At 41.8% G+C, this 25,273-nt stretch overlaps 1 protein-coding gene across 20 annotated transcripts in view; it reads right to left on the bottom strand.

The window, feature by feature from the left end:
* Window positions 1-5,381: 5,381 nt before the first annotated feature.
* The window catches only part of LOC140495521 (teneurin-3), a 2,480,372-nt gene continuing 2,460,480 nt past the window's right edge, over window positions 5,382-25,273 (bottom strand). For all 20 annotated transcript variants that reach the window (XM_072594601.1, XM_072594600.1, XM_072594605.1 and 17 more), the window contains 5 exons: window positions 23,950-24,185; window positions 21,332-21,628; window positions 19,406-21,017; window positions 10,556-10,686; window positions 5,382-7,079 (listed from right to left, as the gene is read on the bottom strand). In XM_072594601.1, coding sequence (XP_072450702.1) covers window positions 6,324-7,079; window positions 10,556-10,686; window positions 19,406-21,017; window positions 21,332-21,628; window positions 23,950-24,185 — 3,032 coding nt within the window. In that variant the 3' untranslated portion in view covers window positions 5,382-6,323. The remainder of the gene's footprint in view (window positions 7,080-10,555; window positions 10,687-19,405; window positions 21,018-21,331; window positions 21,629-23,949; window positions 24,186-25,273) is intronic.

The raw sequence follows: 25,273 nt of genomic DNA, 5'->3' as shown, positions 1-25,273 counted from the left end.
ATAAGGGGTGGCGTGGTGACTCAATGGTTAACACTGCTGCCTCACAGCGCCAGGGACCTGGGTTCGATTCCAGCCTCCTGTCTGTGTGAAGTTTGTACATTCTCCCCGTGTCTGTGTGGGTTTCCTCCGGGTGCTCCGGTTTCGTCCTACAGTCCAAAGATGTGCAGGTCAGGTGAATTGGCCATGCTAAATTGCCCATAGTGTTAGGTGCATTAGTCAGGGGTAAATAGAGGGCAGGGGAATGGGTCTGGTTTGGTTACTCTTTGGAGGGTCGGTGTGGACTTGTTGGGCCAAAGGGCCTGTTTCCATACTGTAGGTGATCTAATCTAAAAAAAATTCAATACAGAAAAGTTTAGAACAGAAAACATAAGTATCATTTTTACACAGAAGGTTGCAAGGATGTGCAATACATCACCATTGTGGATGATTGAAGTAGAAATCAGGTCAAAACTTGATCAGATGAGGAAAGGAAAAGGCTCCTACCATCTTACCAGACCATAGGGACAGCAATGACTGGCAGTAGTTTAACCTGAGGGTCACCACACCTCAGGTGAGGAGGGAGGCTGGGAATGAGAGCCCTTCATAAGTGCCACAGCCTGGGCAGGAATTGAATCCATGCTGTGAGCATCACTCTATGTCTGTCGAGTGAGCTAACTAACCCCATAAGGGGACTGAGAAACTGAGCTAGTCACAGGATTAAGACTACCGCCTATGGAGGATAGATACCAACTCAGGCAGTAGAACACATTATTCTATCAACTGGTTCATTGGAAATTCTAAATATTATGCCATAATTTCCTTTCTAGCAAAGTTGCGACTCTTGAGGTAAATATTTTTATCTGCTGGTTCCTCACTCAGTGCACCGTATTTCATGGATCAGACCCAAGCAGTGCATGTTGAAAGGCCATCCAATTACTTGGGGCCACATAGTGAAGTGGATATATGCTCTTACGCCAATGTTTTAAAAATAAACTTCCTAATAGGAGCATAAAACAGTTGGAACAATGGCTAATATTCTCCCTGGGAAATGAAAGAAATGTTACAGAATTTTTAATGCAGACCAAAAAGGGCTTAAATTAACTACCTCACAAACATGACTACGCAAATTTATATTTACTCCTCAAAAATTCACAGATTAAGAAGGAAGAACTATTCGAGGTCTCTTCTGTCATTCATAGAGTACACAGAGAGGAAAAGTAGCAATGAGGGGTGGCACAGTGGCTAACAGCACCAGGGACCCAGGTTAAATTCCAGCTTTGGGTGACTGTGTGGAGTTTGCATGTTCTCTTTGTATCCATGTGGGTTTCCTCTTACAGTCTAAAGATGCATAAATGAGATGGATTGGTCATGGGAAATTGCCCTGTAGTGTGCAGGTTAGCTATGGTAGATGTGCACTTATAGCGTAGGGGGAGGCTGGGTCTGGGTGGGATGATCTTTGGAGAGTTGGTGCAGACTTGATAGGGATTAGAGAAGGATGTTGAGGCAGTTTAGAGGCAGGGATTTGTTTATTTGCAATTCATTATGGGACAGTGACATTGATGGATTCACTGTGGATCTTGTAGATATGACAAAAAAATTTAGTCACCACCTAGACACTCTGGATGTCACCTCAAGGTCAGGACTGGACGCAACTGGGATCAAGCATATTCAGATCTTTTCCAATCTTAAAGATTCATTGAGATGGCAGGTGGGATCCTGTGCTGGGGCTCATTTGCTCCAATCGTCTTTCTTTTCTTTTGTTTTCTCTTGCATTTTTTCTTTACTTTATTCTTACTTCCCTTTACTACCATAGATGGCAGTGATGAATCCCAGTGTGGAACGTGTGTGCCCAGCATGGACCTTGTGGTGGCAGTGAGTGGGCTCTTGTTTACTTTGCCGGAGAGTGCACAGGATCTGGCATTGGAATGAGCCGCTGCTACATTGGCAATGGCAAGGTAAGATGGCACAGGAGGATTGGTGACTTTGTCATTGGTTGGGTCCGGCGCAGGTGGCAGTGGTGATGGAAGGGCATTGTGACAACATTGACGAGATTGTCCCAGCGGCGAGAGATGTGACTCTGACGTTGGCAGGTACAATGTGGGTGGTGATGGAGGAGAATTGACCCAGCAGTGAAAGATGGCGCCTGAGGAGTGGCGACTTCAATGTTAGTTGGGTTCAGTGTAAGTGATGGTGAGGCGCTGGAGGAGGGATGGTAGCTTAGATGTCATTAATAATGAGCTGGCTCAGGATTGAAGGACTCAATTTCAGCTCTACCCTTCTATTTTTTTCTTGTTCTTAAAACTTTTCAAAATGGCACCAAACCGTGGCAACAGTGGAAACATTTTTCAATTTTTTTTTAACTGTTTCCAGACTATATAAATCAATATCTGGTGCTGTTTTGCAGGCATTCTGGTCACTTCTCAGGGGATGGTGGAACTCCATTGCAAAACCCTTTTTGTCTATAAACCAAGGATGTCCAATTTGAAAACAGCTACCACATGGTCTAGTTTGTTGTGCCATTGGATCTTGTATTTGGTGGTACTAACTCTGCTTTATATCAGTAAATACATCCTTCTTGCTCTTTTTTTTAAACAGAACACAATGATGAACTTTCTTATGTAGCAGTCACTGGTACACAGTGGTCAATTATACAATACTAAGCAAGCTTTTTGGTAATAGTTCAGAGGAAAAATATTTAGGATAATTTATATGTGTGGGGATCAGATATTCAATCCTTTTTCATCTGCCATGTGCTTTATTGGCCATTGATGTATTAAAATGATTGCAAGTTATTTGGGTTTTATGAAGACTCTCTCTGCAGTAAAATATCTTGAGAGATGCACGTCCGTAGCTCCTGAAAACTGGCAACAAGGAGAGAAGGTGATTAAGAAGGCATGTGGCATGCCTACCTTCATTGGTCGGGGCACTGAGTAAAGAAATTGGCAAATGATTTGCAACTGTATAAAACTTTAGTTCGGGCACGTTTTGATTATTATGTGCAGCACTGGTGACCACGCTGTAAGAAGGATGTTGAGGCTTCGGAGAGGATGCAAAAGAGGTTTCTTGGGAGTTTGCCTGGATTGGAGTGCGTTAGCTATAAGCAGAGGTTAGGCAAACTTAAATTGTTTATTCTATAGCATTGGAGGCTGAAGAGACAACCTCATACAAGTATAAGAGGCATGGATAGAGTGGATAGTCAGAGGCATTATCGCAGGGTGGAAATATTAACACTAGGGGGCCTAGGTATAAGGTGAGAGGGGAAACTCAAGGAGATGCGCAAGGCAAGTTCTTTTTTCACAGAGAGTGGTAGATGCCTTGCACTGCCTGGGGAGGTGGTAGAAGTAGAGACAACAGCAATGTTTCAAAGGCATTTAGACAGACACATGAGCAGGCAGGGAATAGATGGAGCATGTGCAGGCAGATGGCATTAGTTTAGAAAGGCAGCACGGTTAGAGCAGACATGGTGGGCCGAAGGGCCTCTTCCCATGCTGTACTGTTCGATGTTGTCAATAAAATATGGTTCTTCTCACAACCCTCAAAGGATTTCCCTTTGCAACCAATGTTGTAATGTAGCCAGCCCTGCAACGTTTTGCACAGCAAGGTCCCAAATACAGGGGAGAGCAAAGGCCCTTCAGCCCATTGTATCCATGCCTGTCAAATACATCCATCTAACTATTTTATTCTCATTTCACTGCCAGGGCCATGTGTGCCTTGACATTGCAAATGCACAACAAAATACAACAACTTTTATTAACTGGCACCTATGGGACCAGGAGTGAGCTGGTTTATCAAGAGGTCCACATAATTAATGTAAAAACACACTAAGTAATAGAAACATAATTCAGGGGTTAGACGCATTGCTGTTACATCTTAATTGCAGCATAATTCACTTAAATAACAATATAACTTTGCCTTAAATGGAACTTACCAGCAGACAGCCTTTTTGTTCGCACCTTCAGTTGACTACTCAGACATCACTGAGATCGTGATAATATGAAAACTTTTGATACTTCAGGTTGGAATGAGGGCCAAGTGGATCTCATTGACTATGAGTTCCTTGAATGGGGCTGTTAACCTGGGCCAACCAGGGACCCCTTGCTAACAGCTATAAACAAGGGATTCCGGGTGTCCTTGGAGAAGGAGCACGGGTGTCCACCAACACCCTGGAGTTGTTCAGGGAGAGGTGGGCATCGCAGGGGGTGGAGTGCATTATTTCCCCCTCCAACTCTATTTTGATTTAGTCCCTACCCTCCCCTTCACTGTTTTGATCACACAGCAACGCCCTTTGATGTGAAGGGCAGTGCTTGTCACTGGCCACTCGGGTGTTTTCCTGTTTTCCTGGTGGTGGAAATTGAATAAAGATTCATGCACCTTGTGTCTCTCACTGTGTCTCACACCTGCACACACACACCATGGGTGCTGGGGAAAAAAATAAGCACTACCGCAGTTAGGCGGCAGTGTGGGGGTTAATAGAAAATAAATAGGAGATAAAAAAAAACAGGAGTGTGATCACACAGTATTGCCCTTTTGTGAAGGGCACTGCTTGTCACTGGCCACTCGGGTATTTTAAAAAAAAGAAGAAAAAAGAAAAAAATATATATAAAAAAAAACAAGGGATTCAGAGAGTCTCCTCATCCTCGGGACTGGCTCTGAGCTGGCTGGTCAGAACTCGTGGACTGTGCATGTTTAAATAAAGGTTAACTTAATGACGGAATACCAGGTTCTGTACAGTTATTTCACAGGTATATAATTTTTGTCGATTTATTGAGAGTGCCAGTTCATAATATGCCAAATAAAACCAACTTTGATGTAATTCTGACATGTTACAAAGGTTTCTGCCTCTACCAGCCTGACAACTAGTGAGTTTCAGAGTCCCACCATCCTCAGAAAGAAAATGGTTTTCCTCACATTTCCTCAAAACCATATGCCCCAAATATTTGCCAAACAGCCAGAGGGAGGGATTCTTGCTCTTTTTTCATAAAGATTGGCCAGAGAAGATTTTATACAAACATGAGGGGACAAACAGGAGCTTGCACCACTAAAAGGTCCACCACTATCAACAGTGAAGCATACTTATCCAGGTAAGTTGGCATGAAATAATAGCTGAATCATTGTGGTCAATATATATATATATATAGATTTGCAGTTTCCTTGCATATGTTGAGAACAATTTGCTGCAATTGTTTTGCTCCAGTCTCTCATTAAAGTTCTGCATTAAATCAAATTCCTTTTTCTCGTTCAAAACTCAAGTCAACTTAACCTCAAGAATGGATGAAAATACTCCTCAAGGCAGGTTTACAAGTGAATAATGAACTTTCAAGAATAGCGCAAAAGATGACCTTGGAAAATCTCATTTCCCCCCCCCTTCCATCTAATTAAAAATCAGCTTGCAAGACAGCCACTGTATTTTAAAGATTTTATTTTCAAGTATAAACTTCTTTGAAACACTTTACATAAATTAACATCTTTTGAGACTAGTATCTGATGAACAGTAAATTGGAATTCATATAAAAACTCCATAAGGTACTGGTCTCACACACTTTACAAAAAAGAAAAAAAAAATTTCCTTTGCTTTGCTGTGAGGGTGATCTTGTACATTTGTGTAACTTCCCAAGGCAAATCCCATGGCATTGCAAAAATTAAGAAGAGCAACTGTCTCTTGTTGTCAGAGTCAACACTACTTTGCACAAATTGTCATTGTATAAAGCAGCACAGTTGAAAACAGGAGGAGGCCCTCCACTCCACAATACAGTGATGAAACTGTTGAATTTGTTCTGTGCCACAGGTCCAATGTGTTTACAGCATTTACTGTGAAGAAAGAGTAAGACTATTTCTGGTAAGCAAAGATTACTCATGTCATAATACACAGTTCCTGTATCCGGACACTGATTCTAATGCTTATTACAGTGTTTCTTAAACAACAGAAAACAGTCAACAGATTTGGCCAAGTACAAAACAGTTAAGCTTTCCTTTTTACATGTTAGTCCAACCTTGTGTCTGAGTGTAGTGTCAATCAACTGTAAACAATTAATTTTTGAAGCAGTTGACAATCCTGTTTATCAAGGGTGATTTGAAGTTTCTGTTTGTAGGAACCACGTTGCTCCACCTTTGTAGGCTCCAGCCGAGTAGGAAAAGAAAAGAGTTCCACCAAGTTCAACAGCTCTAGGAAAGAACATGTGCTACAAATAGATCTGGACAGAAGTCTATCTCAAGGTTCAGTTACATTTCAGTTTCCTCAGTTAACCATGTGTTAACAAAGGGCAGCAAAACTAATATTCTGTTCTCCCAGAAAAAGAAGACAGTGTTAAGTTTATCTCTTTGGCAGCCACCAACTAGCCTGTGTGTTACCTCTTTCCTATTTCGTTCTGTCTTAAGAACTGAATATTGTTTGCACTGTCTGCTAGCTCTGGATATTGCTCCACAGAGAGTACATAGTACCCATCATATCCTTGCACCTTGGCAGCACTCAGCAGCTGTCGCTTCTCTCCTTCTGTCCATAATCTGATTCCTTCCTCGCCATCTCTCACTCTCTGCTGTTCTCTGGTCCAAGCACTCACCAGTGCTCTCTGCCTGGCCTGTTCCAGTATCCGAACCTTCTCCTCATCCAGGGTCGTCCCGTAGCGAACGTGGAGGGACAAAGCACTGTACTGTATTTCGACATCGGCAAACCTTCGAGTCCTGCCACTCACCACAGCCGTGGACTGGGAAACAGTGATGTTGATGCCATTCTCTAATGCCTTGCGTCCGCTGGTCAGCCGCAGAGTGCCAAGGTCACTTTCAGGTGAAGCAGTTTTGATGAAGTAGTGAGTGTCCTTGCCCTCGATTGTATAATGCAAGTTGTCCAAGTAGTATGCTCCATTTAGCACGGCCGCAACTTTAATGCAGTCTTCGTTTGCAATGTTGAGCACATTGGTTGTCACTTTTCCTTGATTCAATGCAAGCATGACCCCCTTGCCAACCAGAGACTTGACCGTTCCAAACCAGAGCCATGGCTTCTGTCCACTGGCTTGGTGTTTGCCTGTCTGAATTTCTGGCATTTTCCCCAGGCCTATGAAAGCCTTTGCTTGTCTTGCTATGGTTTGCTGTACTCCAGAAAAAAACTAGAAACAAGTACAAAAAAAAATTTCAAGTATTAGTTTTGAGTGCAGATAAAATCCTTTTGCACACTGAAACAAAACACAATAGATAAACTACCTTTTTGTAAAACATTGTTTTTCCTATTTAATGTATGAGGAAAGTATAATGCCAAGATGTATCTCCAAACACAAATACAGCTCTAAAGTAACATCAATACCATGTGTAAATGTAAATCAATGGGGAGATTTGAGGTCATCCCATTTGGACTTAAGAAGGATAGATCAGAATATTTTCTGAACACTGAGAAGCCAGCAATTTGGAGCAGAAGAAAGATGAGGGCACCATGTATCAACATTACAAAGAACTGAAGGACAGGTACAGTAGATAATGTAAAAGGCTAATGGGTGGATGGCCGTTATTCAAATACAAAATTGTGCGACAGTTGTCTGAAGCCCTACTCTAGAGTAATGAGTTCAGTTCTAAATATTTCACCTGAGGAAGGATGCAATGGTCTTATAGGGGTTGTGGTGCAGATTTAACAAAATCTGGGACTGAAGATTTAAATTAAGAAGATTGGTTGCAGCAGATGTAATGTATACAATTTCTAAAAGGCAATCGGTCAGGCACTGCACATAAAGTCTTACTTAACAAATTAAGAGTCCATGGTACAGAGGGTAGAATATTTGCATGGATTGAGGATTGTCCAATTAATAGAAGACAGATAAGTGGAACATTTTCAGTAATAGCAATGTGTAATGAAGGGAGGGCCACGGAGATCAGTGCCACAATTCTTTACAATATATATTAATGACTTAGCTAAGGGAAATTACTGTACTATTGCCCAGTTTGCAGATGACACAAAAGTAATTGGGGCGGCAAGTGGTGGAGATGACTTGGATAGTCTGCACGGGGACACATTCAATGAGTGAACAAAAACTTGGCAGATCGAATTTAATGAGGGGAAACGTGAGGTTATGCACTTTGTTAGACAGAATAGGTGAACTGAATATTATTTAAAGGAGAAACAGTACAGAGGGATTTAGGGGACCATTGGGCAAGAATCATAAAAGGTAGCATCCAAGTTCAGCAAATAATGTTGGGCTTCATTTCAAAGGCAATGGAACAAATAAAAGAAAACTACACAAGGCACTAATTGGATCACAGCTGGAATACTGTGGACAGCTTTAGGTCCTTGACATCGGAGGCATTCCAGAGAAACTTCACCAGGTTGATCCTGGGTCTGGAGTGGATTTTCTTATGAGGAGCGATTGAGCAGGCTGGGCCTGTACACATTTGTGTTTCAGAGAATATAAGATTCTTAGCAGGCTTTCCAGGGTGCATACAGAGATGTTATTTCCTCCCATACTGGGAGAGTCTAGGACCAGAGGGCATAAACTCAGAGCAAAGGGTCACCCAGTTAGGACAGAGATGAGGAAGAATTTCTTCTCTCAGTAAGTCTGTGGAATTCTTTACTTCCATTAAACATTTCATTTTGAGAGGAATGATAAAAGGCAGAGACACGACAAGAAGCCCTAGTTTCCATCTGCAAACAATATTACGATCAATAAATCAATCAACCAGTGGAAAATAGCGGCAGATAAAATCCTTTCTAAATAGGCGGCATGCTTTATAAAAGATCAATTAAAACAATTTAACATCTGTTTTGTCAGTTGCAGTGCTGTATTATTTAATTAAATGAAAGACAAATTATGGTAGTTTCAAACTATTAAACAACGTGCCTGCAACTAATTTAGTTTTGCTCATGAGATAAATCTTTCACAACATGAAGTATCAGCAGTTTACCTCTGACCATCAAGGACAATAATCTGCAATGTTAAGGAAACAATTCCTCAATGACTACTGCAAAGATTCCACAGGCTTAGAGTAGCACATCAACTGTTTGCGTGCGTGCGTGTGTGTGTGTGTGTGTGTTGAGTTTAGGGCTGATCTGAATTAACAGGATGGGATTGAAATCCACCATGTGTACCTAGCCGACTGTGAAACTGGGATAACGGCAGGTAAATCTAGGTCAATAGTGAGGCAGGTTTCATTGTGCAAACTCTCTCATTGTGGGAGGGAGAAATGATAAAGATCCAGCGTCTAACCTCAGAAGCAAAAAAAGAGGTTTGTCATATCTAATTAAGCCTTTGTTTTTTCCACAAAATACCTTTATACCAGTACTTGAAGTTGTTTCTTCTTGATAGTCAATAACTAGCACCATTTCACAATAGGTTTGTGTTATTTTTCAATTATTAATGGTTAAGCAAGCGAGGAATTAAAATGCATTCTGTTTGAGTGCAGTTAATTGTCAAGGGTCTATAGTTTTATGTTTCAAACTAATGTAAACTTACACTTATATATGTGGGAATGCTTTGACTAAAAGGTTTTTCACCCAGATACATAGCTATGCTTAAAAATGGTTTAGTTTTGTAACTTCAAGGTGTTGGAGAAAAAAAGAAGCCCATATTGCCTTTGGAAACTATAGTTTTTTAGATAATAACTGTTATTGTGGAGTCACATAGGGTCCTTTTAGTTCAAGGCTATTGATCGATTTTAGAAGAAATCGTGACATTTGGAATGATTGTTAATTACTGGGAGGTAGACTCTAACAAGACACATAAATTGCTCACTGATGCCACCTTGGCTTGTTAAAGATCTGGGGAATTGGTAAGCTAAGAGGGAAAAAGGTGATTACAAAGCGATTGGCACATCAAAGAATGAACAGGAGAGAGCAGGAATTGATTCATTAAGATGACAATTATTTTTAAAGAAACCAGGCGGGAGTTGGGCAGACATTATCTAGCCAATCCAAGAGTGGCCATGGGCTGTTCATGTATGAGAATGCTAAGGTGCCTCTTGAGTGTTTTTGTGGAAACAGTGGTAATGCCTCTATCTCTAGCCAGGTGACCTGTGTTCAAACTCAATCTGCTCCAAGGATGTGCAATAACATCTTTGAACAGGTTGATTAAAAACTATCTTCAAGGAGTGACTACGATTAAGAAGTGGTGATTCTTCGTGGTTTGATAGGCAAGGAAGGAAGAATGAAAACAGGATGGAACTTATATCAGATAGGATAAGATAAGAGACAAGTACCTAGTCAACTAATGGGATGAACTGGCATCCTGAAGTAGATGAATGAAAACAACAACCCTTATTATAAATTATTTCTTCTGCATTTGTTCTGATAAACTTAATAAGTTCTGTAAACATTGTGAAAACATGTTTCTATATGAAATGGCTCTTGTAACTAATCAGAACTAGTAAATGCACATTTGCTCATGCTAAGTCATTTTCTAATTATAATTGATATAAGTCTTACAATTAAATTTAAAGTGAACCCCAAAATCTTAGATAGGGGAGATGCTGATGACTGTATGTCTGCTTAAGCAGCTGAGTTATTGCCCTATCAACACCATGACATTAACTCTGCCCTCAGATGGCAAAGGTTTGTTTGCTTTTCAATATTTTGTCACTGGCCGAAAGTGTTGATGAATCTTACCGGTTCATCGTCCCATTCTTGACTCTTTATAAGTTCATATGAAGGTTCTTCCAGGCCCTGCTTAGGTACAGGAAAACCAGGAATGACATTGTGGAGTTGGAACCCAAACATCAGGAGCCAACTGTTGATATCTGTGGGGACAACATAATATTGACAAGGAGAATACAACAAAGGTATCAGACACTTTCAGAACAGATGGAGCCCACAGTACAAACAGGATGTATGTTATATTGTGATACACACTTGACACACTAGCAGTTTTGAAGTAATAAAACTCTTGTATTATGTGAAAGTTCCAAAAAGAATACTTATTCACAATCATCTTTTCTGTCATGCTGCTATGTGTGGCTGTGGACAGAGGGCACTGCAGTGGGGGTGGGGGTATGTAGCAGTGGTGGGGAGGGTGGTATACTGTACAGTCAGGGGTGTGGGGGTGTTGGGCCATTAGAAAATGTTTACCGGGGAGATGTCAGGGTGATTCTTTGTATCTGATTGAACACCAATACGCAGTCCTTTCAGCTCGCATTTATTTCCCTCTTCTGTTTCTGGTCATCTTTCCTATCTTGAAGGCACTCACTGTCTCACTACTGTTGTCAAGTGGGGGGAACTGGGAGCTGCTTACTTATATTCCCAAATTCCTGAAATCACACCTGGTCTCACTGGATATATATATACATAGAGACTAGAGAAGGAAATCAAACCCAATTACTCTCTTCTACATGAGAACAATTCAGCCAATTGCAACAATACAATGATAAGTTTAATACACTTCTGCAGTGAAGCCAACTGTAGTCGATATTTATATTATTTTGTTTGGATCTTGTAGTGATCCATGGTTTAAACAAATCCACCATTATAAGTGAAACATCGATAAATACTTTAATACCGTCAATAAACTATTGAAAATTAATCTGCCTGGATGCACAGCTCTTAGTAAAGTATTCTTTATGAATAGATTAAACTGCATTCTAACATGTTCAGCAAGTTTTCTTGTCAACTGATTAAGGTGTCATTCCCCACACCTACCACTCTCAGTGGAAAGAAACAACCTCTGACATCTCTCCTAAACCTTCCTCCAATCACCTTAAAATTATGCCCCCGCATGATAGCCATTTCACTCTGGGAAAACATCTCTGGCTATCCACCCTATCTATGCCTCTCATCTCATCATCTTGTACACCTCTCATCCTTCTTTGCTCCAATGAGAAAAGCCCTAGCCCCCTCAACCTTTCTTCATAAAACATGTCTTCCTGTCCAGGCAGCATCCTGGTAAATCTCCTCTGCACTCTCTCTAAAGCTTCTTCATCCTTCCTATAATGAGAAGACCAGAACGGAACACAATATTCCAAGTGTGATCTAACTAGGGCTTTAAAGAGCTGCAGCATAACCTCACAGCTCTTAAACTCAATCCTGCTGCTAAAGAAAGCCAACACACCATATGCCTTCTTAACAACCCTATCAACTTGGGTGGCAACTTTGAGGGATCTATGGACATGGACCCCAAGATCCCTCTGTTCCTCCACACCAAAATACCTGCCTTTAACCTTGTAATCTGCATTCAAATTTGACCTTCCAAAATGAATCACCTAACACTTTTCCAGGTTGAACTCCATCTGCCACTTCTCAGCCTAGCTCTACATCCTGTCAATGTCCCGTTGCAACAGTCCTCAACACCATTCACCACTCCACCAAACTTCGTGTCATCAGCAAACTTACTAACCCACCTTTCCACTTCCTCATCAAAGTCATTTATAAAAATCACAAAGAGCAGAAGTCCCAGAACAGATCCCTGCGGAACACGACTGGTCATCGAGTTCCAGGCTACTTTCCATCTAATACCAACCTCTGTCTTCTATGGGCCGGCCAATTCGTAATCCAGACAGCTAAATTTCCATATATCCTTACTTTCTTCCTTACTTTCTGAATGAGCTTACCATAAGGAACCTTATCAACACCTTGCTAAAGGCCATGTACACCACATCCACTGCTCGACCTTCCGTGTGTTTTGTCACATCCTCAAAGAATTTAATAAGGCTTCTGAAGCATGACCTGCCCCTCACAAAGCAATGCTGACAATCTCCAATTAAACAATGCTTTTCCAAATAATCATAAATTCTGTCTCTCAGAATCCTCCCCAATAATTTGTCCACCACCGACATAAGACTGACTGGTCTGTAATTCTAAGGGTTATCCCTATTCCCTTTCTTGAACATTTGCCACCCTCCAATCATCTGGTACAACTCCAGTGGAAAGTGAGGACACCAAGATCATCGCCAAAGGCTCAGCAATCTCTTCCCAAACTCTCCATAGTAACCTTGAGTATATCCTGTCTGGTCCAGGGGACTTATCTATCCCCATGTTTTTCAAAAATTTCCAGCACATCCTCCTTCTTAACATCAGTCTGTTCAAGCATATCAGCCTGTTGCGTGCTGTCCTCACAAAACGACAGTGTCCCTCTCAGTAGTGAATACTGAAGCAAAGTATCCATTCAGGACCTTCCCTTATTCCTCTGATTCCAGGCACAAGTTCCCTCCACTATCCCTGACTGGCCCTACCCTCGCTCTGGCCATCCTTTTGTTCCTCACATAAATGTAGAACACCTTGGGATTTCTGAGACATTTTCTTTATACTCTTCTGTGAAGACAGGGATGATGTAACTGTTAAGTTTCTATGCCATTTTCTTAATCTCCACTCTCTGTTATCCTGTAATGAGTCCACATTTATCTTGACTAATCATTTAAATTTCACAAATCTCAAGAAGGTTTAGCAGACAAACTTTATGTTCCACTTGATTTGCATTCATATCCTCTTTGACCTTCCTTAATCAGTTTTGTGATCCTCATTTGCTGGATACTATATTGTTCCCAATCCTCAAGCTTCACACTTTTCTTGACATCCTTATATTCCTTTGATCTAATGCAATCTTTTAAGTTCCTTCCTTGACCACAGATATTTCCTTTTCCCTTTGGGTGTTTATGCCTGAGAGGTATCTATTCTGGTGTAAAGTATTTCAATAAATAATAACCATTATCTGTCTACTGTCAAATTTTTTAGTGCATTTTTCCAATTCATCGTAGCCAACTTACTTGTCACATTACCATAATTATCTTTTTTTTGGTTTGAGACTTTCGTTTTAGAATTAATGATATTACATTCAAAATTAATGCAAAATTCTAAATATTATGGTCACTATTTCCTAGTAGCTCCCTAACATCAATATTAATAATTAGCCCTTTCTCATTACACAACACTAAATCCAAAATAATCCTGATCTGTAGATTGTTCATGTACAAATGGCTCCAGAAACCCATCTCAGACAATCTTCCGTTTCTGTTAAGCCTTTTGCGATCTCAGGGCATCCAATGCCATTTCACAGACACTCATGTGCTTTTTTATTTTGAACTTTTATTAAGTTGCTGCTGCAAGATCAGGAGTTTAGATCAGAGTGATGCTAGAAAAGCACAACAGGTCAGGAGCATCCGAGAAGCAGGGAAATCAACGTTTCAGGCAAAAGCCCTTCATTAGGAACATCGATTTTCCTGCTCCTCGGATGCTGCCTGACCTGCTGTGCTTTTCCAGCACCATTCTGATCTAAACTCTGGTTTCCAGCATCTCCAGTCCTCACTTTTGCCTAGCTGTAAGATCAGGAACTCAGATCATGCATGTGATTTTGGGTCGTTATTTGAGGGTTAGGCTATGTTTCCTGCACAACGCTCTTAGCTAACCACTGGCAGCCAACAGTAGTTGAGTGTTCACTGAGGTTCCACAATGGTCCCACAACTTTGAGACAAGGATAATGCCAGTAACGGTTATATAGGAAACCGAAATGGGCCATTCACCCCTTCAAGCCTGTTCCACAATTCAATGAGATCATGGCTGATCTGTGGCCTAACCCATACATCTGCCTTTGGCCAATATCCATTAATACTTCTGCCAAACAAAAATGTAGCCATCTCAGCTTTAAAATTAAGGACTGATCCTGCATCTACTACTGTTTATGGAAGAGTGTTCCATCTATCAACCATCCTTTATGTGTAGAAATGCTTCCTAACATCTCTCCCAAACAGTATGCCCCCTAGTTCTAAACCAGTGAAGTAGTTTATCTTTACCTACCTTGTCTTTTGTAGTTGATATCTCAAAGACCTCCATTAGATCACCCCTTAGCCTTTTAAATTCTAGAGAAAACAGGCTTGATTTGTATAGTTTCTGCTCAAAGAAGGATCTTAGGACTGTGAGTGATACATCTCTTTATTTTAAGTGCTGACTTGTGAATGTTCTGAGTGGCTTATTTCTGCTTCTACATCCCATGGTCTTCTAACCAGGAGCCTATGAATATGCAGGAAAAGAGCTTGAAGCAATTTAAGACATGGGCATCATAGACTTTGATGACCTTACGTTTATGGTGCGGTGAAGGGAGTTCACTGGAACACTCAAGTCTAGAGGGAAGGAAGGCAAAGGTGAGAGTTTTGACAGAGGACAGTTTGAGACAGGGTCAGAGTTGAGCAACATCGTGGAGCTAAAACTGGGCAACCTTATGCATCTCTAGTAAATAACTAGAAGCTTATCACTGGGTCGAAGAACTGTGAGATTACGAACAGTCTAGTTCAGTCTTAGACAGTTGTCAAAGAGCTGGATGAGGTTAGTGCAGAGTGAATGGTTCATGCCTTAGACCTCTACTCTATACAGCAACCCCGATTTGGGCTTTGGATTCAACTAGAAGTGTCAGCATTGATTCTCCAAACATCAACCCACTAAACACAGACACCGTGAGCTCAATTAGTTATAATACGTGTGGCTAGTACATCTTCAGAATCCTGGGATGGCTGTGCCCACAATATGGATGAATAGTGTTCTGCTCTCAACACCATTCTTTTAACCCAATGAAAGAAGTTGCAAGTGCACAATGATGTTAAGAAAAAAATGATAACACTTTTCATAACTTTGAATGTCCAGTTTGATGTTTCCTAAGCTCCCTTTTGAATTGGAGGACCAGAAAGATACTGTCAAGGTAAAAACCCAATGTTCGCCAGTTGCATACTAAATTCACAACTCTTCATCATTCTTACACCAAGAATATGTTGTAGGACCAAAAAAAGAGAAAATGCTGGAAAATCTCAGCAAGTCTTGCAGCATCTGTAAGGAGAGAAAACAGCTGACGTTTCGAGTCTAACTGACCCTTTGTTAAAGCTAAAAAAACAGTGGGCGGCACGGTGGCACAGTGGTTAGCACTGCTGCCTCACAGCGCCTGAGACCCGGGTTCAATTCCCGCCTCAGGCGACTGACTGTGTGGAGTTTGCACGTTCGCCCCGTGTCTGCGTGGGTTTCCTCCGGGTGCTCCGGTTTCCTCCCACAGTCCAAAGATGTGCAGGCCAGGTGAATTGGCCATGCTAAATTGCCCATAATGTTAGGTAAGGGGTAAATGTAGATGTAGGGGTATGGGTGGGTTACGCTTTGGCGGGGCGGTGTGGACTTGTTGGGCCGAAGGGCCTGTTTCCACACTGTAAATAATCTAATCTAATCTTTTTTGGAAACAAAAAAAAACAGGAGAAATAGGGAGGTATTTATACTAGGCTGAGAGAAGGTGAGTCATGGCTCCAGAAGCAAAGGTAGCAATAAAGAGGTGATAATGACAGTGCATAGAGAGATTATAGGGAGATTAGGAGCTGTGAATGACCAAAGCTGAAATCAGTGCTATGTGACAAAATATATGGGGGATGGGTGAAGCAGAGGCAAAATGGAAAACAGGGGAGAAGGGTAGCAAAGTGAGGAAGAGGAGAGGAAAAAGGTGATGAGAGAGTGGGGAGCGAGAGAAAGAGAGACAATGAAGAAATAAAAGGAACAGAACAGTGAAAGAAATATATATATATAAAAAATAAAATTACGGAGCAGAATGAAAACAGAGAGGTCGAGATGGGATAATCATCTGAAGTTGTTGAATTCAATGTTGAGACAGGCAGGCTGTAACGTGCCTAGTCGGAAGAGGAGATGCTGTTCCTCCAGTTTGTGTTTAGCTTCACTGGAACATTGCACCAGGCCAAGGACAGACATGTGGGCATGGGAGCAGGATTGTGTGTTGAAGTGGCAAGCCACTGGATGGTCCGGGACCTGATTGCGTACAGACTGAAGGTGCTCAGCAAAGCGATCACCCAGTCGGCGTTTTGTCTCTCCGATATAGAGAAGACCACATTGGGAGCAATGAATGCAATAGACCAAATTGAAAGAGGTACAAGTGAAACACTGCTTAATCTGAAATGAGTGTTTGGGGCATTGGATGGTGAGCATGGAAGAGGTAAAGGGGCAGGTGTTGCACCTTCTGTGATTGCATGGGAAGGTGCCATGTGTGATGGGAGAGGTGTTCGGTGTGATGGGAAGGTGCCGTGTGTGATGGGAGAGGTGTTAGGTGTGATGGGAAGGTGCCGTGTGTGATGGGAGAGGTGTTAGGTGTGATGGGAAGGTGCCGTGTGTGATGGGAGAAGTGTTCGGTGTGATGGGAAGGTGCCGTGTGTGATGGGAGAGGTATTCGGTGTGATGGGAAGGTGCCGTGTGTGATGGGAGAGGTGTTAGGTGTGATGGAGGAGTGGACTAGATTGTCCCAGAGGGAACGATCTCTGCAAAATGCAGACAGGGGGAGGGAAGGGAAGATGTGTTTAGTGGTGGCGTCGTGTTGGAGTTGGCGAAAATGGCGGAGGATTATCTTTGCATGTGAAGGCAGGTGGGGTGAAAGGTGAGAACAAGAGGGACCCGATCCTTGTTCTGGGAGGGGAGGGAGGGGGTGAGGGTCGTGGTGTGGGAGATGGATCGCACGCTGTCGAGAGCCCTGTCAACAACTGTCGGTGGAAAGCCACGGTTGGAGAAGGAGCACATATTAAGAGCACCACTTTGGAAAGTGGCCTCATCGGAACAAATGCAGTGAAGGTGAAGGAGCTGAGAGAAAGGGATAGAGTCTTTACAGGACGTAGGGTGAGAAGAGCTGTAGTCCTTAGCTGTAGCTGTGTTATAGGGCATTTGATTTTATCAGGAAAGTGAAGGTGTGTAACTTACAGGAAGAAAAGGTCAGCATATGTACAAATAGTCTGTCCACTGTGTGGGCTGATAGGACAAATTGTAAACTCATTCTAAATACACAGAGCTATTCATAATTCTTTAGGTTATATCTGTATAAACATTTAGGGAACATAATGTTATTGCACACTTCTGAAGCAGGTGAGACCTGAACGAGGATCTCCTAGGTTAGAGGTAGGAACATTACCACAGCATGGACTCACATGCTGAGATGGTCTTATTCTAGTCACTTAACCAACCTGCTCAGATGTACTACGGCACATCTTTGGGGCACTTGGGACTTTAACCTCAACCTTCTGGCCCAGAGGCAGAGACTCCACACTGTGCTGTAACAGCCCTGTTAACTAGGTGTTAAATATATTCCTGTGTTGGATTGAACTCAATTGGGGAAGAATTAAATGAGGTCTCACTCATTGCAAATGCACAATAATGTGGTGTCTGTAAACAACAGTTTATCAGTGTATATAGACAAGGTTCCCCAGTTCTACTCTGCACTGGCTGGCTAAACAAGTTGTCACAGCTAATTCCACTAATTTGACAGTCAGCAAACAAACAGAATGAAGTGGGGCTTGTGCTAGATTGGTTGTATCAATAGGCCAGAAGATCCTGGTTCAAGTCCCATTGCCCTGGAGGTGTGCTGTAATATGTTTGAACAGGCTGATTAAGTTTGAAAAAAAACCAGACTGAATAATGCCAATGCTGCCTTCAAACAGTCCACGCGCAGGAAACTATATCGAGCCTTCTCAGGGAGAAAGGTGCAGGAAGTTGACAAAATTAAGCAGCAACAGCACTTTGATTTTTTTTTAAACTCAGGCTGGATTAAAAACAATAGACAATTTTATCTCCTTTCAGAATTTTTGCATCAACAAATTTTTAAGGAGTGGTTAGCTAATGTATGATAATTGATCCTTTGTATGACAAAATGTACAATGGCCAAGGAGGAGTCAGTGGTGTGGTAGTATTGTCACTGGACTAGTAGTCCAGAACCCAGCGTAACAATCTGGGGTTACGGGTTCACATGACACATGGCGAAGTTTGAACTGAGTACAAATCTGGAATTAAAACGATAGCTGGTCTAATGGCATCCATGGAACCGCTGTCAGCTGTTTTAAAAACCCATCTGGTTTGCTAATGCCCTTTAGGGAAGGAAATCTGCCATCTGTATCCAGTCTGGCCCACATGTAACTCCTAGATGCACATGAATGTGGTTGACTTTTAGCCATCCTCCAGGCAATTAGGGATGGGTAATAAATTGTGACCTAGTCAGTGACACCCACCAATTAAGTTTAAAAAATGACCACCTCATTAGCATCATTCATCAACCCCCAAATAATACCTGTCACTTCCTTGCGTTTCTGAAAACAACTTTTATTTAGGTGTTAAGGGATATGGGTCAAAGGCCCGGGGTGAAAGAGTTAGCCATAATCTCATGTGGAACAGCCTTGAGGGGCTGAATGGCCTACTCCTGCTCCAATGTTTTACCATTTGCTACAATGGTCTTCACATTACATTCACTTCTATTCAATCTGAACTTTGTTGCCCATTTGGAAATGTGTTTTGGGAACAAAAATCTTATGTTACCACAGTGCTGTTGCATTTCAGGTCGTGTGGACTGAAATGTAACAGTTCATTTGATGCAATAATTCTCTTAGTTCACTCAACTTATTTTTAAAGTATCTCTTTGCCAAACTGAACAATTGGTTTGGAGACATTTCTCAATTCCTTTTGTTAAGCAAACTTCACAGACTTCACTGCCAATTATTTGGCTTGGTTGAGTTTCTCTTTTACCTGTGACATATTCCTTGATATTCTCGACCTTGCCCACAGGGTTATTGTTTCTGAACATGTAGAGGTTGAACGGTGCAGGGTCACTGGCCACCTTTGTCCAGACAGTAATGTCAGGGGCTGTCCATCGCCCGGCCAGTATATCGTAGTCCCTCTCTCCAAAGTGGATCAGCTTTGTTAAAGGATCATACAGACCTCCGTGGAAGCCAATCACCAGCTGAAAGTCAGGGTTTGAGTCCAGGTAGATTTCGCCATAGGCAGTATATTGAATCTGCTTAATCATCAGACCATTGCTACTGAACACAGCTAGTGGTGTACCGGTGTTGTCAGAAGCAATGTAGAACTCCTCCCCACTGCTGATCTCCATTGCAAAGACATGACCCTGCAGGTCATAGTAGAGGGAGGTAATTTCAGAGCTGGAGTGGTTGTAGACATGAGTGATGCGGTTCGGGTAGTTCAGATCAGCGTAGAAGAACTGAAGGTGCTGACCGATGCTGGTCTTGCTGGAGACTCGTCGCCCCAGGCCATCGTAACGGTACTGGATGGTCCAGCCGCCCGCTTTGCTGTAAACTCTTGTAAGGAGGCCCTTGGAGTTGTATTCAAAAACGTCACCTCCTCGCTGGTGCAGGAAGCCATCTTCATCCAGCCTATACTGGACGTCACCCAAGCGGGTGATTCGGTCACGCAGGTCATAGCGGAGCGGGGTCAGGCGGGCACTGCTGCCAGGGCTTAGCAAATGCAAGTTCCCATTCAAGTCGTAGTTATACCTCCACGTGATTTTGTCATTCAAGTAGACGGTCTGAAGCTGCCCATCCACATCGTACTCATAGCCATACTTGGTGGTGTTGGCAAAGGGGCCAATCTTCATCTCTCGCTTGGTCACCCGCCCCATGTTATCATACTGAATGGTGATCCAGTACATGAGTGACCGGAATATCTCATACTGGATCTCCTTGATCCGTCCGTGCGCATCGAAGTGCTTGGTGTATGTCATCACGGCCGTCGAAATGATCTGGTTGATGTCGTAGTAGATCACGCCGAACTTCCCAAACTGCTCAAACTTGCCAGAGATGTCATCGAACTGGTACAGGTCGATGGGCAGGGGTGTCTCGTTGATCACGGCTTGCATGCTGGTCACCCGGAAGTTGTTGTCGTAGCTGTAGTCAAAGCGGGCATTCACCATGCCATCTTCACTGAAACGGAAGATCTGCCGGTCGACCAGGGGGCCAATTTGCCGGTACCTGATGGTGCAGATAAAGCCCTCGCTCTGCAGGTTGACTGTCTTCAACACTCCGGCGGTTTCGTCATAGGTGAAGCTGACCCGTGTGCTGTCGTACAGGAGCTCGGACAGCTTCGACATTCGCCTGTACTTGTACAGCACGCGCCGGCCTGTTCCCAGGTAAGCTGTCTGCAGGAGCAGCCCTTCCTCACTGTAGTCCACAATCATGGAGGCATTACTCTCCGGGGGGTTGTAAATATTACGGTAATAACCAATGGAGCGAATAGTCTGCATGGTGTGACGGGCGACACTGGGCATTGTGACTGCAGTCAGACGATCCAGTAAATCGTACTCGAAGATGTACTGGCGCTGGCTGTGCAGTAGTAGCACCATGGACTGTGAAACAGAACAGAATATAAATGTATCCTTAGGAATGGAAATGCAAATTACATGACAAAGAAAATTATCATTCTCAATGATAATACATTTGCTTAATTAAGTCATCCTTGACCTAAATGTCTTTAGCAAAGCTTGGCAATAATCTACTTGGACATGTAAATTTGCAGTTTAAGATTATTAGCTTTAACCGTGTAATATGTAGCTACACTGAGCCAGACTATGTTTCATTTTTTTTGTGCCAAATGTGCTCTAGAGAAAAGGATGCACTCTCAAACTCTTTAGGAAAGGGCAGGTACTTCCTTGTTGCTCACCTTGTCGAGGTATGTGTAACTCCAGGTTTTTCCATCAGTCAGCATGCGGGACATGATTCTGCCCTTGTTGTCGTACTCCAGTTTCTCACCCAACGGGCCCCGCTGAATACTGGAGATCTGGCCGGTCAGCGAGTAGGTGATGTTGACGGCTGTGAGCCGGCTGCTTGGCAACCAGAGTGTGGGGTGGCCTGACTGATCGTACAGGATCCTCAGCTGAAACTTGCGGTGATCATCATAGATCCTTTCTGTTCTAGTTGTTCGATCAAAGTCAATGGAGAGGAGGTTCCTGCCATTCACCTTATAGAAAACAACCAGAAGAAATCAATGAGGAATGTTCCCATCCCACCCCCTATTGCTTTTCAGACAAACTGGCTATTTTCTAAAGTGTTCAGAGTGATTGATTTTGTTCCTCAGTGCAAATTACTTGACAGACGTCCCTGATGTAAATGAAGAATGAGTTTAACTGCCTTTTCATTATATTAAAAGACAGCTTGGCTTTTGCTCAAAGCCTTTTCCACATTAATCTGCAGTAAGTTTACAGGCACATTTTCAAAAACATTTAAGATCATCTTCCCAAGGCCAGAGCTTCATTAATATGGACAAAATTTGTTCATTTCTTAAAAAAAACAACGTATTCCATTGTTTACTCCAATTCCAAAAGAATAAGGACGTGCTCATGCAGAGTTAAGTCAGTCAGTGATGAAGAAGTTATGCTTGAAACTTCGATACTCCTGTTCCTCGGATGCTGCCTGACCGTCTGTGCTTTTCCAGCACCACACTCTTGACACTAAAGTCAGTCAGTGACAAACCTAACAAATTGATGGTGATGGAAGAGGCGGAGGTGCGGGGGTGGGGGGGATGCAACTGATCACTGACAATACTATGATTATGAGTGAAGCCCCCCCTGTAATGGGGAATAATGTTGGACGATCACAATCTCACTGTAATGATGTTCTGACACTCTTCACTTGATTCAGTAACCAAAACCATAAACTTTAAAATTGTCTCTCTAAAAACCTCATTCCCTTTTTCAACCATTAAGATGCTACCATTCAAATGTTCGTTATGTATTTGGTCAGGGGCTTGACGATCTCCACATGTGATTTTGTGCCAAGATTTTAACATTGCAAAAAAGGAGATGCAAAGTGAAGCCTTTACATCTCGCACTTTTCTTCAAGACGAGGACACAAAAAAAGAGATTTGAGAAAGAAGGACATCGATTGATCCAGAAGGAGAAGAAAGAAGGTCATTACTGGGCCATCATCATCAAAGCACCAGTAAAAGCAGTTGAAGATTGCAAGCTGTTGCTGCTTTAAATGCCAATGGTTGCCTCATCAGTCAGCACTTTCTTCTTGTGCTATCCCCTTTCTCAAGTCTGCTTCTTGCATCTCAGTCCTGAAGAGTGCAAAGTGAAACATTTTGACTTCTGTCTCCTTTTAGCAATTTATGTTCTGTACTGTCAAGTTTTTCTGTCACAATAATTATCTGAAGCACCTCATGACCATTTTCCACATTAAGTGCACAATGTGAGTACAAGTAATTGTGAGGTTGATTAATGATATGATGTTAAGAGGCTGGAGTGGTTAAGGTTACTTAGATGCAATACATTGAAGAGCTGACAATGTTCATAGACAACCCCTTGTTCTCTTGAGGTTGTTGCTTCTAGAATAACACTACCATCAAAATGTAAAGCATCCTTCATTACAACAGGTACAGGGTTTGCATGATAATGTATTTCTCATTGTCAATAATAGCTTTGAACTTTAAACATAGCTTTTGAAATTATGAGGTTTTGTTTATTAAAATTCAACCTGTATGGATTCATAAAATGCATCCAATTACACATAAACAGGATTTGTGAATCTTATATTTCATATTCTTGGGAAGCAGATTTTGTTCCGTTAACTCTCTGCCTCCTGAAGAACTGATTGCTTGTTGAGCTTTGGTTTTGCTCAATCATGTTGCCATTGTTTTTGCATAATCTGAGATAATCAGTGTTGCAGCTAAAACTAATTCTTTCAGCTAAAACTAATTCTTTTCATGGCCCAAAATCACATGTATGTAATCCCAGCAGATCTCAATGATCACAGATCAGGTGCTGTCTCCATGGCAATTTGTACAGTGGGTTCTTACATTGAAATGTTGCCTTTCATGATCTCAGGATAGCTTAAAATGCTTTTACAACTGATAAAGTACTTTTGACATACAGTCATTGTTATGAGGAAGAAAATCCAACAATTAGCAATTTAATACTCTCAGATAATCTATTATTGCGATGTTCATTGCCGGGGAATGGAGGTGTACAAATATAATATTTCTCTATTCATTTTATATTAATATCATTTTCTTACATGTAAATCCTTTCTGAACCCTTTCACATTTCACAATATCTTTCCCATAGCAGAGATACCAGAATTGAACACAATATTCCAAGAGTGGCCTAACTAATGTCCTGCACAGCTGCTACATGATCTCCCAAACTCCTGCACCCAATGCACTGACCATGCGATGTGATTCGTTGAGTTAACAAGAAGATGATTTTTTTAGTTGCTAATGTCCAACTGTTAAAAAGAAAATGAACATTGCAGCTAATACTTAATTAACAGGAAGCTATTTACCCTCAATTTGCGCCCGAAGATGCTGATTTTTCCTCTAGTTTGTTCCTTTCTGAACCGCCATTCCACCAGGTTCAGACTGTTTTCCACAGGCAGTGTGATGTTACGTCTGGCTATTATTGGATTCACTGTGCCCGCCAGGATATGGGGCTCTGTCTGGAAGCTGGCATCCATGCCATTGGCATACATTACACGGAGGGAGCCATCATAACCAACCTGGTAGCTGTTTCTCAACTGATCTAGAATACAATGGAAAATATTAATCAAAATGTAAATGGATATCTTAACATTAATATTCATACCATAATAACACTTCAGTTTTAAATGCTACTTCTGCCACAAGCCAAAATTTTCATTTCTAAAGCATCACAATTTTTAAAGCATACAGTTGAGAAATGATTTTTGGGGATGTTATCATTTAATACCTCAGTTGGAGAAACTGGATAGAAGTGAATTAAATATTTATGCAATTTCTATTCTTGACACTGCACCATGTTTAGTTCAAGACTGGCTCCCACTCTGTCAAATCCATCATGTCAATCTACTGTAATTATTTTAGAAATGCAATTGCTATTTTCTTACAGATACACATTTGCAAGTGTAACTGGGGATCACAATGGCCTTTTAATACTTGTCACGTTTCATGACAATGAATGCCCTATCTTCAGAAACAAAATCACTGAGAGAAATTATTAAAATGATGTGAAAAGACCAAAATTGGTTTAGAAACACATTTTAAGGCCAGTGATTTCCAAGGGTCTCATATTTCATCTATAGCTGTTGAACTTAACATCAGTACACTTGCAATTTGCAAGTTGCAAACAGCCAAAAGATATTTTGAAACACTTTGTGACATTTTTTTCCCAAATCCTTCCACCAATACAGAGTCGTCCTTCTCAGCCATATATAACCAGTAAGTAAATAACTGGAGAGAGAGAGAGACTCAGCCAGGATACAGCCATGCATCAACTTCTTGTAATTGCCTTGTTTCTAAAGCATTTCCCTGATGATTGGGAGGCTATGAATGATGCAGAGTTTTATAGCTGCCTTAGTATTGTAACAATTGCCTAATCACAAAGCTCCTGCTTGACTGACATTCAAGAGTACTGAGGTGTCAAGAGGTTAGTACCAAGCTGCTTATGGCATGAACTTCCCTGTAACCTGAAGTACGAAGGGATTGAAATTCTACTGGGTTCCATTAACAATGGTTAGCATATTAGCATTAAATTCCTGAGTGGGTACTTCAACAAAGTTGCTGCTTCATTTTTGACAGGTTAATGACTTTGTTAAATAGTGTTCACAAGGATTTCAGTTTTAACCCCTGAAT

Source organism: Chiloscyllium punctatum, chromosome 2 (assembly GCF_047496795.1).
Source record: "Chiloscyllium punctatum isolate Juve2018m chromosome 2, sChiPun1.3, whole genome shotgun sequence".
Lineage (NCBI taxonomy): Eukaryota > Metazoa > Chordata > Chondrichthyes > Orectolobiformes > Hemiscylliidae > Chiloscyllium > Chiloscyllium punctatum.
The sequence above is the reverse complement of the archived record's forward strand: the minus strand, read 5'-3'. Positions and strand labels throughout refer to the sequence as shown.